Source organism: Microtus ochrogaster, chromosome 16 (assembly GCF_000317375.1).
Source record: "Microtus ochrogaster isolate Prairie Vole_2 chromosome 16, MicOch1.0, whole genome shotgun sequence".
Classification (NCBI taxonomy): Eukaryota; Metazoa; Chordata; class Mammalia; order Rodentia; family Cricetidae; genus Microtus; species Microtus ochrogaster.
In genome coordinates, this window is record NC_022018.1 from 22,100,975 (window position 1) to 22,116,935 (window position 15,961).

Here is a 15,961-nt window from a genome sequence, read left to right on the forward strand (position 1 = left end):
TAAGGTATCGTTGAGAAAATTTGCAGAAGGGAAGGCTAATGGCCGAGAAGGAATAACATGAATTAGGTGAATTAGTTGTTTATTAGGTAATCGGTGCTTCAGATTTGGAGGCATTTTCGAAGATTTTTGAGGTGGTCACTTTACAGAGAGGCCCATGATGGCTCTCAGAAGGTTGAAACTCCAAAGCTTTATATTGTTCAATAGTGGCTATGGGATGACAATCCCGATGTCTTTCTCGGTCATTGTCCTTTTCAAAGATGGCAGATTTATGTGTTTTTGTCAGTTTTACGGGCTTAACATAATAACCTTGAAGAGGTCTTGCATGTGTAATATGTATGGGTTCAAATAATTGATAATGGACATATCATAGTGTCAGACTTCCCCAAGTCCAAATACAGACTTGAAATTATTTTTGTCAGCTGGGTGTGGTAGTGCACACCTTTAATCCCAGCACACTTGAAGCAGAGGCAGGTGATCACTGTGAGTGCAAGGCCAGCCTGGTCTACATAGTGAGACCTTGTCTACAAACAAAACTAGATGGACAGGGTAAAGTATCATTGGTGTGTCTTGAACTTTTAGTTTGAGAAACTCCCATTGGCCTGAGCTCCAAGATTCTTCTGATTCTGTTTCTACTATTGTGGTGGCCAAGCCAAAGAGCATCGCTGCCCCTTGTTTCTGCCTGGTTTGCTGGCTTCCTTTCTGTATCCCTTTTAAGAGGCAAGAGCCTCATTCAGGGGATACCTAAAGGTCATTTGTGGAGGCTGCTCAGCATCACAGAGAACTATGGGTCCCTTCTCCCGGTGCCCTTTGAGAGGCTTTCAGTGGGCTTATTCCAAGGCACTTGGCCAGTTCTCCTCTTGGTGGCCATATATCCTAGCTCCTGGTCATAGCCACAGGCTTAGATCGTGTAAGCTCTTACACAGAGAAGCTGTCACATCTCCTGCCTCCAACTAGTAGATTTCCCTTCGAGACAGGACAGCAGTGGAATCTTTTCAGATGTGACAGGTTCACGTGGAGCCACCCTAAGCTTGCGGAATATGGGATGGAGGCCAATGGAGACCAAATGTCCTCAGCCACATTCATTCCCACATCACCTGCAGCAGCCCCAGAGGCAGACCTGCAGACCTGGTGCTTAGAAACATGGTTTTAGATACATCCTTCATCTGCCATTGCATCTTTCTATAGGTGGAACTTTGGAGTCCTTGCCCTATGCCAAACTGTCGAGAGAAGTTCTTACCTTTGATGGGTGCTTGATGGAAAAGCGGGGGCGGGAATAATTTCAATGATTTCTCTAACTCCACACCACTGTGGTAGATCAACCCCTACATGAGGAAGTTACCTAATTCAGGCACAGTGCTAAGTATTTTTGAGCATTATCTCATTCATTCTTGACCTCAGAGATAGAAGAGCAAGTGACTTATTCAAGAGCCACCCATCTAACAAATGGCTTAGACTTTATCAAATCCAGATGTTTTCCATCTACCTGGTTGTCAAGTTAGCATGAAAATGGAAACCCGTGTGTCCAGAATTGACTGGTTGAGTTACTGGCAGAGGGGGTAGCCTGGTTTCCAGGCACTGTTTTCCTCCTGAAGGAATTTCCAGACTCAAGGTGTGCAGCGGAGCCAGTCAGCATTTGGGGTGCCAGCTACACACAGAAAGATTCGGGAGCCACCAAGCCTGCCAAGGCTCTCTAGCGCATCTTATGTGGGTTGAGATTTAAGTTAATTATTAGAAATAATAATTTAGGCAGCAGTAATGAACCCTGCTACTCAAAGCCAGATTTTTACTAATCCTATAACAGCAGACCAGTCATCCACAAATTATATGCTTGCTTCCCCAAATTTAACGTTGTGGTGTGTTCTGCCGTTCCTGAACATCGCGGGCTCTTCGATTTGACTCAATAAATCACCATTTCCTACCGAAAGGTTAGGCAGGGGTGAAGGGAAAACGATGAATTTTTCACTCATGCTAGAAATTCTTTAATCTTTTTGGACCCACATTTTCCCCAGGCCTGTTTTTAAAGCCTGATTTCCTTCCAGTATCATTTTGCATCCTTATTAATTTTTTAGAGGATGGAGCAGAGAATGCCTCATTAAATTTTCCTGTCTTCAAATGGGATTGGTGGCGAGTACTAAGAGGCCCAATTAAGATTCATAATGATTTTTCCAGGTTGCATTAGATGTACACAGCCTGGGGAGGGTTTAGCGTTGATAAGCACCAAGCAGTGGGCCCAGGGATATGAGAAATCTGAACCACTGGTGAAAAGGGGGAGCCTGCAATAAGACCCAGTGATGCGATACCTGAGAAAGGCACATCTGGATTTAGTCTGTGAGAACCATGAGGTAATGGCATCTCAGCAAGGACCAAGTGTGTGCTGTAGTTTGCTCTTGAATTTGGACACCTACAACTAAAGCATGTCAAAAACTCGGGAAAGAGTTCCAGCATGACTCAAAGCTTGGAAGGTAGCGTCCGTAACAGAATAATATACAATATAGGCAGTGGATTTTTTTTTTTACTAAAATGAGATACAATTTAATTATAGTACCCAAGTACACAGCTGACAGTATTTCTTTGCTCCTGGGGATGCTCAGAGATGATTTGTTCTTATAGTGATAGATGTCTTCAATTTCAAGCTCAAATGGGTCAGAAAAGGAAGAGAGCAAAGGCTGAGCCAGAGTCACGTTGTGCCTAGATGCTGATAATTCTTCATTATTCGGATCATAGGGATCATATGAAAGAATGGGGAGTAAGGGAATATGGGCTCCCTGATCAGAGATCTCGAAGAATAGCACAGCATGTTTATAGGTGCTTGGGTCTAGCAGAGCTGCTCAGTGCAAAGGCATAGAAGTCTTCTAATGTCTTGGGATTCTGAGACGTCTTTACCAATGGAGCCAGCCTCCAGTACCTGGTCACTGAACCATCCAAGGTTGTCTGTTATGGGAAGGCAGTTCCTAACCCCACTCCACCGCCACAAAGTCCTGCTGGGATTTTTATTAGGATTGCATTTCTTATATTGCTTAATTTATGGTGAATCTACAGAACGTTAACATCTGGATCCAGGTCCACAGTGGTCATCTCCATTTGTTTACAGCTCTGCTTGTTCCCAGCAAGGTGTCACACCTTTCGCTGGAGAGATGTTCACGTTTAACTATGTTAATGGAAGTCTCTGAGCTGGCTTTCTGTAACACAGGCTGGTCTTGAACTTGTGTTCCCCCTGCCTCAGCATCCTGAGACTCTGGGGTTACAGGCATACACCCAGCTTTTTAGGCGTGTGAGATGATTGGATGCTGCTGGTGGTGTATGCTGCGCCCCCTCGATGCATGTTCAGTAATACCTGCTCATATCTAACAGTTCTGGTGTGGGTGTGAGAAGGAATACAGCCATTACCCTGGCTGTTTCTGGGACATCATGCTTTCCATATCCCCAACCAGGTAGGAAGGGCCACTAACCTCACTGCAAGAAACCTGCGCCAGGACAGACAATGCAGCCCAGAAATTATTCTTCTGATCTAAGCTAAATTCCTCCAGTTGGCATTTTCGGTTCACTTTTCTTTTGTTTGGTTCACGATATTGCCCTTCTAAAAAGTTTTCCTACCTAGCAGCCTGCTGTTTGAATGAATCGTCATGCAGATATTCTAGCCAGGAGAGCGTGGAAAATGTGTATGTCTTTTGAAGCGTATGCATCCCTCTATGCTATATTCTCTCCATTAGGAGAGAATTTTCTCAGGATACCACACTGAGATAAAATAGTGGACAGAATTCTAATTCTAATGTGCGTGTGTGTGTATGTGTGTGTGCGCGTGCGTGGGTATGTGTGCGTGTGCGTGTGTGTCCCTTTGGGCAGAAAGACCAAAAGAAATACATAACCTGATAGTTATCTCTTGGTGCCTAGTTTATCGGTTATTTATCCACTGAGCCGTACACCCAGCATAATGAATTTATACCTGTCTATGTTTTCAGATATTTTAATGTAAACAGATATTATCTTTGCACTAAGCAAAAACCAGCATCTTCCAGTAGACAAAAGGAAATTTAAAACCTGTATTGAGATTGCTAACATTTACTTGAACTTAACTTTCCCCCTTCCTCGTGTAAACCGTATTAAAATTGGCTGGTGTGAGCAAAACAGGTACGCTGCATGTCTTGAGATAATCCGAAACGACAGTGTTTTTGTTCAGGAGTGTCAGCTTTCCCGCCAGCCCCCTGAGCAGCTATATATTCCATGTGGTATTGGAATTCACCCCTCATGCATGGAACACTGCACACCTGTCTCACTTCACGCTCCTTGATTCCCGGAGTAAATCCCATATCCGCAGTGTGAGCACCAGTGAAATTCATTAGTGGTCCAGATGTATGTCCCCTGTCAGTTGGCCTAGTAACCCTGCTGTTTATTGACAGGTTCTCAGGAATCAGATAGCTCACAGTCGGCCAAGAAAGACATGCTGGCTGCCTTGAAATCCAGGCAGGAAGCTCTGGAGGAGACGCTGCGCCAGAGGCTGGAGGAACTGAAGAGATTGTGTCTCCGGGAAGCTGTAAGCAATTAAGTCTGTGTTGTTTGTCATGTCATACATCTTCGGGAGGGACAGAGACAGGGTGGAGACAATACAGACTGTCTTTCAGGAAAACAAGTGCTCTCCCTCCCTAGTGTTGGGAACACCGGCACCTCCAGTGATATACTTTGTTAGAAGCAAGGTACTGAGGGAACACCAGTGTCGGTGAAAACGGTTACCAGCTGAATCTTATGTATGATACACACACATCCCGAGGCTAAATGACAAGTCACTTTAACAGTCCCCAAACCATGCATGGCATACCGCAGTGCACAGGACACTGCCTACCACGGTTCACAGTCTTCCTTCGCGGGAGCTTCTGTCTCCGTTTATTGCTGGGATAGCTTTGCTTCTTCAGAGTTTGTCTTTTTTTGGATGTGAGGTAACATCACTGGGGATCAACAAAGGCAAGAGGATGTCACCTGAGATACACAGTAATCACTTTAAACATGGTGATCTACTGTTTCTGTAGCTCTTTCTTTATGAAAATTGATTCTTTCCCTAGTTTGGTGGTGGTGGGGAGGTAGTGGTGGCTTGTTGGTTTTTTTTGGTTTTTTTTGGTTGTTTTTGTGTTATCGGGGCTTGAATTTATGGCCTCATACATGCTAGGTTAGTGTTCTTCCACTGAGCCATTGACCTAACATAGTGATTCATTTAACTTTTATGTAAAGCAATGTTGCTTTGGGCTGGGAGATGGTTTAATGGATACAGCACTTGCTTTGCAACTATGAGAACATCAGTTGAATCCCAAGAACCTAGATAAAAGCCTGGCAGAGAAGAACCCGCCTGTAATCTCTATGGCAAGAGGGGAGGCAGTTGGCCGAGAATACTCAGTAACGAGCCACAAAAGAGACCTTGTCTCAAACAGGCTGGAAGAGGAGAGCTGACACCCAAGAGTTGTCTTGTGACCACCACATGTGACCAATGGCAAGTGTACGGCACCCCATTCCCCACACCGACTGTCTCCTTCAGCCTTATGTGGGGCAGGTCCCAATTTCAGTCAGCTTGTAGAGGCTCCCACAATTCATTTCAACATTCATTGAAATGTCCATTCCTCCCTTCTAATGTTTATTCCATAACTCTTTGTTAGCAGTGCTTGTAGGCTTCATTCTTAGCGTAACACATATGGTCATGCATGTGTGTGTTGTGTGTGCGTGCACACACATGTACGTGTGCCTCACGTGAGCACAGTGTGGGGCTGCTCTCCTGGGAGTGGTTGTGCTCCACAGACCATGACCGAAAGCTCCGTGGGTAAACAGTTCTGAATGGCAAGTCTAAAGAGGGTCCCTAACTAAATCCAGGAGGCGGATTCTCCTCCCCCCCAGATAATAATGCTTTGCAGCAGGAAGAACGAAACAGTGGGCCGGAGAGTGAGATCACATTACATTTCAACTTGGCTTAATTATGTCTGGATTGATTTAAACCGGAGCTCGCTCGAGGCAGGACCACATTAGCACAGATCCATTGCAAATCAGGAAAGCCGTGGGCCTGGCTGGGGGAATGAGCCATGTGATACTGTGAATATTAGCAACATTTTTACAAAGACTATGCTTGAAGGAGAGAGAGAGAGAGAAAAAAGTCTGGGCTTTGGTGTCTGCCTTTCATAATTTGTAAAGCCTTGCTTTGTGTTTAATAAAAGAAATCCCTAAAGCAAGCAAGGAATATACATTACAGCATGTAAGGAACATGTCAAGGCAAGACCATCACGTACAATAAAAGTTGCACAAATGCATCCTAAGGACAACAAAAGCTCCCACTTCCTATAGCTTTGAGAACAGAAAATATAACTTAGGTAGCAGTAACCCAAAGCCTTGTGCACGTGTGTTTATTTTCACTCTTGACCCATGTGAGATAAAGGGGCCTCGTGCCCTCCCCACACACCCCCACCACGACCACCACAACCACCACCTCTCGGCTTGAAGATCCTCCAGGCTCGGGGAACAGGAAATGCTGTTTGGCCCCTTGGGAAGAGAGCAGCCAGAATGAGGCCGCGTGGGAGCCCTGGGTGTCCTACAGCAAGAGGGCCCACTGCCATGCATTAAATTACTTCCCCACCATGCGGCTCTCGTTACCTATGAAATCAGATTAAATATCTGGAGAATTGAGACTTTGACCTGGGTCCTGCCGAGCAGATGGTGGAAAATCAGTAGCCCCGTTTTAGAAATACAGACTGAAATCACAAACACTTTAGAGTTACAGCTCCACAGCAACATTAACAACCTCTCCTTCCTTTTCCTAAGTTTCCTAACAGAAAGACCTGACAGTTTGTTATTTATATATATTAAAACAACAGTCTTAGCAGGTTCTTATTTGTAGAAGGTCTAAGCAGGGAGCAGGTAAGAAGTCACAGAATAAACATATGAATATCTGAGAAACACTTGAACCTTTTAAAAATTTTTTCAAGGCTGAATATTGCAGAAGCAGTCATCCAAACAGGGGACCATCCTGCTCTAAAATTCTAAAATGCCTTCATAAGGAAAGAAGGTGCAAGGAGCCATATTCAGTGCTGTGAACACAGGAGAGGCCCAGGAAGGGGGTGCTTGGGCACACATATACCACATAGACACACGTAGCCGTGTGGTCAGCCTGCCACATCATGAGAAGGACTTCAGGGTACCTCCTGTGATTTGACTTTTCCTGCTGTGGGCACTCAGGTCAGGCCTGGGCTGCCGAACACAGATGCTCTCTGTGGATGACAAGTTGCAGAAGGACACTTCTGAGCTCTTCCTCATCACAGCCACGCGCTGTGGCATCCGGTAGCATCCTGTTGACTTAGGGTCAGAGAGCCAGAGCTGGTGCTTGCCCAGATGTGCCTGGTGAATGCACAAAGTGTCATCTCCATCCTCTGCTGGTGCTGGGGAGTGACTTCTCGCCTTCCTATCTGGCTTCCACAGTGTGGTTTAGCTGCAGACTTAACCCAGTCTGTATGGGACTGTATGAGTATACTAATGCTCAGCCTTCTAATTCTGAGTTATTCTTTTTTTAAAAAATATTTCTTATTGTTTATTTACTTTATTTTATGTGCACTGGTGTGAAGGTACAGATCCCCTGGAACTGGATCTTCAGACAGTTGTGAGCAGCCATGTAGGTGCTGGGAACTGAACCTGGGTCCTCTGGAAGAGCAGTCAGTGTTCTTAACTGCTGAGCCATCTCTCCAGCCCCCTGAGTTATTCTTCAAGCAGCCTATGCTTGCTCAGGGTTACTGTTGAATCTGTCACCTACTCACTATCATTGTGCCCACAACAGTTAGAGTTCCGGAATTTCTTTGATATGTGTATATATACATACATACGTATAAATCATCTGTTCATGCTTAGTTTTTACTAAAACTCTCACACAAAAGTTAGAGGTTTTGTTTTGTTTTGTTTTGCTTGAGACAAGGTCTTGCTTTGTAGCTAAGACTGGCCTTCAACTCGTAGTCCTGCTGAGTATTGGGGGATACAGGTTTGCAACATCACACCTGGACAGGTCACTGTCTTTAAGTTCAGCCTGCTGCTGTATATGGGGCCAGTGTCAAACGGTGGTCAGCATATTCAGTCTTGATAATGCAGTTTCCTGGCACGCGCCAAACAATACTCTCCATAAGAAAACTCATTTGGGGAGAGAGAAAAACAAAAAAACAAAGCAGAACAACAATGAAAGAAAACCTTATATACAAAGCACAAGTGTTGATTGCTGCTTACCAGCTGTGTGGTCGTTGTCACATGTGGTAGGTTCTCGGGAGACACTCACTAGATCAGCAAATGAATGAAAATGGACTTCTATAAAGTCCAAGTGAAGTTTATTTTTGGGGGGGAAGGGGAGCCCAAAGCATATCTGTTCTGTAGAAAGAGAAGTGTCATTTCCCCTCATTTGCTCATTCATTTTTTTGTAGAGGTTAAATTTCGTAACGTGAACTCTTCCTCCTGCCCTTCCCCAGCACTGGGGATTGAACTCAGGGCTTCAGGCGTATTGGACAAGGTCACTTCCACTGAACTATGTCTGCAAATCTTTTTTAGTGGGGCTGTTTTGTTTTGGAGGGGTTTCTGTTTTGTTTTGGAGGGGTTTCATGAGTTGGCCATCTTGGTCTTGAGTTTGTGATCCTCCTGCCTCAGACTCCTGAGTAGCTGCTTGCAGATCTCTACTGCCAGGTCCCGCTACATCATGAACTCTTATTTAGGCTTAGTGCTTAATGCTAAGGGGCCTTACCTGTGCATCAGATTGGTGATGGATGTGTGTCCTAGCCAAGCTCTCTGAATGTTCTTCTGCACACGCAGGAGCTCACAGGCAAACTGCCTGTCGAATATCCCCTGGATCCAGGAGAGGAACCACCTATTGTTCGGAGAAGAATTGGAACAGCCTTCAAGCTAGATGAACAGAAAATTCTGCCTAAAGGAGAGGTAGGTTACTCTGGCATTGCGGAGTTTCCCATCACCCCTTTTGCGTTACCCTCATTCACCCCAGTTGCTGCAGCTTCTAGGTTCTGTGTAATCTCTTCATTGTTTCCAAATACCCGTGTTTTCCCTTTCGCCCTTTCTTGGGTGAACTTGCTAGTTGCTATATGGCTTCTCTTTATAAGATGACTCTGATTGCCTTAGTGTTTCCCAGTGGATCTCTGTTGACGTTGTTTATCTAATACTGAAGATCAGGTGCAAGTGGTCAGTTAAGATTGGGGAGAATATTTCAGTAACACACAAATAGACTTGTCTTTGTAGTGACCTCCCAGCCCTTTGTTACGCTTGGTCTTGCCTGATGCCTGACCTGTGGAAGAAAACACGGAAGAAGCAAATCTCCAGGCACAGTTCTCATTGTCTGGGGAAAGACAAAAGGGTCTGCCCTCCATCTTAAGTCACATGGCTGCTAAAATCACTGCCTAGACACTGCATCCTACACTTGTTCTGCCAGGGCTTGTCATCTGTAACTGGAAAAGCCATATTTCAACATGATTTTTATTGTCGTTGGGTGGTACACTGGTGAGGGCTGGGACTAGAGAATTCAGATTTGGGGGTAATCAAAGCTCAGCTGGGTGTGGTGGCTCACATCTTTAATCCCAGCACTTGGGAGGCAAAGGCGGGTGGATCTTTGTGAGTTCCCTGGCAAGCCTGGTCTAGAGAGAGTTCCAGGATGGTCAGAACTACACAGCAAGACACTGCCTTGAAAAAAAAAAAAATAAACACACAAAGTATCCGGCCCTTGTTGAAGAGAAACAAAAAGCCAGGTTTACATTCAGGTCTCGGGTCTTCCCAAATTTCTTCCGACTAGAGTTACTGATTAATGAGCTAGTGAACGGAAGACTCAAGACAGCTTCAGGGCTCAAAGCCTGGCTAGCACATTAGCTACGTTTCTTGTTGCTGGGATAAAATGGCCTGACAAAAGCAGAGGAAAGCGGGGAGGGAGGGAGGGAGGGAGGGAGGTCAGTCGGCGGGCTTACTTTGGCTCACAGTTGAGGATACAGTCATGGCTGGGAAGGCTTGGGCAGAGTGTGAGGCTGCTGGTCACAGTTTGGAAGGAGACAGCAGTGAGCGCTGGTGCTCTGCTCACTTCCTCCGTCTCATGGAATGGTGTCACCTACATTGAGGGAGCTTCTTCCCACTCCAGTTAACTTAGTCTAGGAAATCGCTCACAGACATTCGACAACTAAAGTAGCCGCCATGAAGGGAAAGAAAAATAAAGTACTTTTAGTTTTTTAAGGAACTTGGAGAAAGACATACTCCTAAAATCAGGTCAGCATGCAGGTGGAGGGCCTGCTGGGCACACCGGAGTGGTTCATACAAAGTGACACCTAGTCAGGCCGCTTCCTCTTCCCTACGTTCAAGTTCCTGGTGCTGAAGTCTCTGGGTTATCACTCAGATTAAATGGGCTAGAAGAACATTTCTCTGGATACTTAACACATGCCTGATGCCCAGCGAACAGCTGCTGAAAAGAGAGATGAGATGCCGAAGAGGGGAGTGACTTAGAGCACCATGTGGTCGGACGCCTCCCAAAGCTGGACCGTCATCTCAGCTTGAGCTTTCAAAAAAACACCCCGTGTTTGACGAGTGTCCTTCCGGGCCTGAATTTCCCATTGCTGTGTTGTAGTGTTTTCCACTTTTCAAGAAAGCTGGCTCCAGGGCTCTGAGAACTCCTTGCTGGCCCTTGTGCATCTTTCTGAAATTCCGCAGAGGAAGCAGGCAGAGTTCTGCAGAACTTCCTCCCGACGGGAAGGGACTCGCTCTCGCTCTGCACTGTCGCAGCTTCTCTGCATCCCCTTGGCTCTCCTTGCCCTATGACCCCTTCCTCAGACAAGGCTTTCAGTCCTGTCCTTGACTCAGTTGGAATCTCAAGACTTGTTCTGCCTGCAAATCTCAGGGTCAGTGTCTTGGACCAGAGCTATTATAACCGCCCAGAAACAGCTGCTTCAGGGAGCCCAATTCATAGGCTGGGTTTTGTCCCTGTCCCAAGGCTCTGGGCAGGAGTCCATGTTGATATCCTGCTTCCTCTGAGAGAACAAGTGTGTCCAGCCCTGGGAGGAGTTTATTGTCTAAGTGTTCCATTCAGCATTTACTTTTCCTTCCCACTACTGGTTCCTGCCTCTTCTAGACTTGAAGTGCTCAAAAGTCATTGAAATCAGGCAAAGAGTGTTTTCCTTAGTAGACCCTCCCCACACACCCAGCCTGGTTGGTTGTGCTCAGAGACACATTGTTGGGCCACCATCATAGAAGACGTGGGGTCCAGGAAACATGGCAGACTCCTCTCCCTTAGTTTGGTCAGTCCCTGCCAAACTTCAGTGTAACCCCAAATCGCCCAGGACAAGACATGTGCTCTTCAGTGGTCATGTGTGGTCACTCCTCTCCCTTAGTTTGGTCAGTCCCTGCCAAACTTCAGTGTAACCCCAAATCGCCCAGGACAAGACATGTGCTCTTCAGTGGTCATGTGTGGTCCCGGGAAAAGAGAAGCCACTGCATGCTCATCACAGGTTTGTGTAGTATGGCTTTATTGGAGCCCATATCTCCTAGGAGTTTCTAGAACACGCCCAGGCTGCTAGTGCCCTTGCACCCACGGGATACTACAAACTCCAGAGTAACTATTGCCTATTGCGGCTTAGAGCCAGCTTTTATGAAACCGTTCCACTAGTCAGTCAATTTACTTCCTCGTTACCATGACAAAATGTCTGACAGAGGCAACATAAAAGAGGAAGAAGGTTCTATTCTGGCTCGTGCTTTCAAGGACTAGCCTTTCAGCGTGAAGGAGAGCCTGGAGGCTGGAGGCTGGAGCCCGTGGTGTGAGCCTTGCTATATCTTCACATCTGACAGGAAACCAGGTCGTTGAGCAGGAGGCGGAGTTATCAGCCTCAACCTCTCCTGGCCTGCCACATTCCCAGCCCTCTACCTCTTCCAGCTGGAACTTGCTGACTAAAGGCTACCAAACTTTCTAGAGCAGTGCCAACAGCTGGTAGCCAAGCTCAAGGGAGAGTTTACGTGCACAGCCCCAAAACCAGGGAAGAAAAGAAATAGAGAACTGAACTGTGTGGTACTTAAGGGGCTTCTGCATCCACCCACAGATGCTAACAACAGGCAGAGTCTGTCTTTATCTCTAGCACCGCCTGGTGTGTATCCATCTGCAGAGGAGATACCCGAACAGTAGGCCAGCCGCACATGCTCCATATGGGGTACCATCTTCTGGGTCTCCCAGCCATATCTGGCACCCATAGCCTCATTTCTCCTAGGCCCAGAAACAAGGGAGACTCATCTTGATAAAAGGGCTAGAGAGAGAGAGAGAGAGAGAGAGAGAGAGAGAGAGAGAGGAGATGCACAAGAAGGCAGGAAGGGAGAAAGTCCAAAACCTACCCAAGGAACAGGGGGAAAACTGGTTCCACTACCCACCCCCACATCACTTAGCCTCCTAGAGGGCCCGGAAGAGCTTTTATGAACACGCAAGTGTGAAAAGAAGGGTTAGGGCTTGCAGAAGGAGCATCCAGAAGTCACCCAGGTGAGTGGGGATACGTCCTAACGTGAGACACACAAAGATGCATGACAGGGCATACGTGGGAGATGCCTATGTGGGAGATGTCCACGCATGAACAAACCCCAGAGGACAGTAGCAGAAGGCTGTTCCAGAAGTCATGCTGCATCTTATGCTCCAAGGAGAAAGAAAATGATAGCAATGGATTCTGAATTTTCTCTAAGGCTGGGTCTTCAGCGGTCACTGGTAGAGGTGGGAGAAAGGAAGATCAGAAAAATTGGGGCAGAGGTCTGGCCTAGAGGTGAACAAGGCAGGGTCCCTTGGGCAGCAGGATCTTTGGAAGCTGTAAGCATTGGTTTTCCCTCCCACAGGAAGCTGAGCTGGAACGCCTGGAACGAGAGTTTGCAATTCAGTCCCAGATCACCGAGGCTGCCCGCCGCCTCGCCAGTGACCCCAATGTCAGCAAAAAACTGAAGAAGCAAAGAAAAACCTCTTATCTGAATGCGCTGAAGAAGCTGCAGGAGATTGAAAATGCAGTCAACGAGAACCGTATCAAGTCAGGGAAGAAACCCACCCAGAGGGCGTCACTGGTCATAGACGGTCAGTGCCACCCACAAGCTCCTGCCCTACTCCCTGACAACCAGGTCCTGTTAGGATCTAAACAGTCTCTTCCCCGAGTACCTTATCGTCCATCCATAAAAGGGAATGGGTAATCCTAATAATCAATTGCATGTGGAGGCACAGATGAAAGAGACCATACATAGAACCTCAGTATCACTTGTGACTCTTGCCCAGACCCTGAAGGGATGGGCCATTTGCTCTAGGAACTAACAAGTGCCCATCTTTTATATCTTATTCTGTCGTCCTTTGCCATGAAAATGGAACTTTCCCCCACTTTCTAACAGGGCCACAGTGAGTCAGCTCTTCTTTGTCATTGCCTCCTTTGGGGCCTCCTCAAAGGCATTTGAACTTCCCTGCTCTGTAGAAACATCTAGAAGACCCATCGGAGCTATGTCTGGGAAGAGCAGCCTGTGGGAGCCTGTCTTACCAGGTGGCCTCGGGAGCCCATTCTGAGGTCGGCTGAGTGAAAGCTATTCTCTTGGGTCTGCGGCAGCACTGGCTCCTAAATCATTACTCATGCCAGCTACTGATTCCTTCCATGTGAGCCTCCAGCCATTTTTTGTTAAGCTCAAGAATCTGCCTTCCCTGCATTGCTGCCACCATGGAGGAATGTTTTCATCACAGAGGCAGGCCCATCTGTGTTGGGAATGTGCAATCTCCTTAGATCCCTGGCAAACGTTTCATCTTAAGAGCAGAACGCTAAGCCCAGAATCCAAAGACTTTGGATGGACCTTTGCTGACATTTCCCAGAGAGTAGAGTTACTGCAGACAAGCCTGCTTTCCTGAGGGTACCTCAGTTTCCCCAGTGGGAGTGAGATCATTTTACTGTTTCCCTCTCAGGCGTGTTCCTCTTTGAATGGTGACTGTGAAGATAATCGAGAGAGATGGAGTCTGTATTTAGCAAGCTTGTTTTCTCTGCTAATGACTTAAGTTCATTGAGAAACCATTTATTGCCATGTGAGCAAAACTAAGTGCCCTCCCCTAGTTTCAGATCTGTTGAATAACAGCTGCTGGTTTCTTTGGTTCAGCTGGTACTTGCCCCGAGTTTGTTCTAGGACAATGATGTGGCTTCACCAGGCCCCACCACCTTTCTATGACATGCTGAGCCACAGTATCTGGTGAACAAGGGCATAAGTACACAAAGACTAGGGCCCATTGCTTAGCTGGGTGGGAAGGGTGTGCTCATAACCCACCACAGGGACTGTCAAGGGAAACACCCAATAGCATCTTTGTTTCATGGCTTCTTTCCTTGCTGATGCAAAAAAAAAAAAAAAAAGATGGGTGAGTGTTGCCAGGACGGGGCGGGGGAGGAGGGCAGGCTGCTCTTTGCTACACATGGGCTTGGTTTCCAGAGTGTATTAACAACCCTGTGGACTTCCACTTTCTGTCTTCTAGATGGAAATATCGCCAGTGAAGACAGCTCCCTCTCCGATGCCCTTGTTCTTGAAGATGGTAGGTTTGTCCGTTCCCTGCTCTTAAAAGTGGAATCTGGGTTAAACCCAGATTTTTCTGTATGCAGCCTGGAAATGGCCTGATAGACAAGAAGAGGCAGGCAGAGACAGTGACTGAACTCTTTACAGGCTCTTCCCTTCCCCAGGAGTCACTGCTGGGCTCAGAGTGACGGCTACCTTGACACTTGTCATCACACGTACGTGTGCTCTGATAACCAGTGGGCCATGGGTTGGACACTTCTGCAATGTATGGCCTAAGAGAATTTACTCTTGGTCCAATATGGCCCAGATAAGCCAGAAAGTTGGATACCCCGAGTGATATTCATGAAATGGTATTTTGTTTTTGTAATAACCAAAGAATTTTTTTTTGACTGGCATGGTACCTTTAATCCTGTAACCCCGGCATGTGAGGGGTAGAAACAGGCAGGAGGATCAAAAGTTCAAGGCCAACCTGAGCAATATAGCAAGTTGACCTTGAGTCAAAAACAAACAAAGGTTTGGGAGTATAGTTCACTGTTAGAGTACTTACCTATATGCAAGGACCTGAGTTCTATCCTCAGGACTAAAAAAAAAAAATGCACAAGAGTCTTCATCATGTGTATCTTCCTTTTGGCAGTCAGTGCTGACATACAAGGAAAGAGATAAACATTGATGTGTGCTACATAACAAAGATTGGGACCGACTGGGAGTCTGAGCTCCAGGAAGGAGTTGGCCTATCTGCTGTCTTCTCTGAGACAGAAATGGGAATGTCCCTTTTGTGACATGGACAACCTTGGAAACTGTTGTTTTATATCCTACTGGATTCTTAAATCTGGCAACTACCAGGATATTTTCTTGGTCAGGTCTTAAGAAATCAGAGTTGAAAACCCCTTCTGCCCCCACAGCAGAAACAAGCATTCCAGACTTACAACCATTTCCAAGCTATTCCTGCGGTTGTTAAACCAAAACATTGGGCAGCGAGGGCACTAATTATATGGAAATCTATTAACTGGTAGTTCATCTTTTTGCCCTCTAGGAAAACCTCAGGCAGCCAGTGGCAAGTGGCTATTGAGACAAGAAACATAAAAGACCTACCCAAGTCACAGTAACAATAATTGCCACAGTAATGACCATCGGTCTGGATGTGGGGAAAGCCAGGGGAGCTACTTGCCCAGTTGTCTTGGCTTTGCTGTTAGAAACTGATGGTCAACTTTTACTGCTGCATTAGTGGATGGGGAAGACATGATTTCCATGAGAACACAGAAGCCTGTTTGGAACATGAGACCCCTGGTCCTACCACTGATCCCTAACCCCCTAGTCTGCTGAGGAAGAAGCGAGCTGATGAAGTTCCATTGTGCTAGTGGTTTCCAGGGCTGTACTTAGTCATTAGCTGAGACATCATGATTACAGCTTTGCCCCCGTGTCCTAGGCCCCTGACCTC

The 15,961-nt window shown here is 46.5% G+C and overlaps 1 protein-coding gene across 6 annotated transcripts in view; it reads left to right on the forward strand.

Annotated features, from left to right (window-relative positions):
• The window catches only part of Frmd4a (FERM domain containing 4A), a 592,091-nt gene that overhangs the window by 561,207 nt on the left and 14,923 nt on the right, over positions 1–15,961 (forward strand). For all 6 annotated transcript variants that reach the window (XM_026782982.1, XM_026782981.1, XM_026782984.1 and 3 more), the window contains 4 exons: positions 4,398–4,531; positions 8,806–8,928; positions 12,841–13,069; positions 14,486–14,542. In XM_026782982.1, the coding sequence (XP_026638783.1) occupies positions 4,398–4,531; positions 8,806–8,928; positions 12,841–13,069; positions 14,486–14,542 (543 nt within the window). The remainder of the gene's footprint in view (positions 1–4,397; positions 4,532–8,805; positions 8,929–12,840; positions 13,070–14,485; positions 14,543–15,961) is intronic.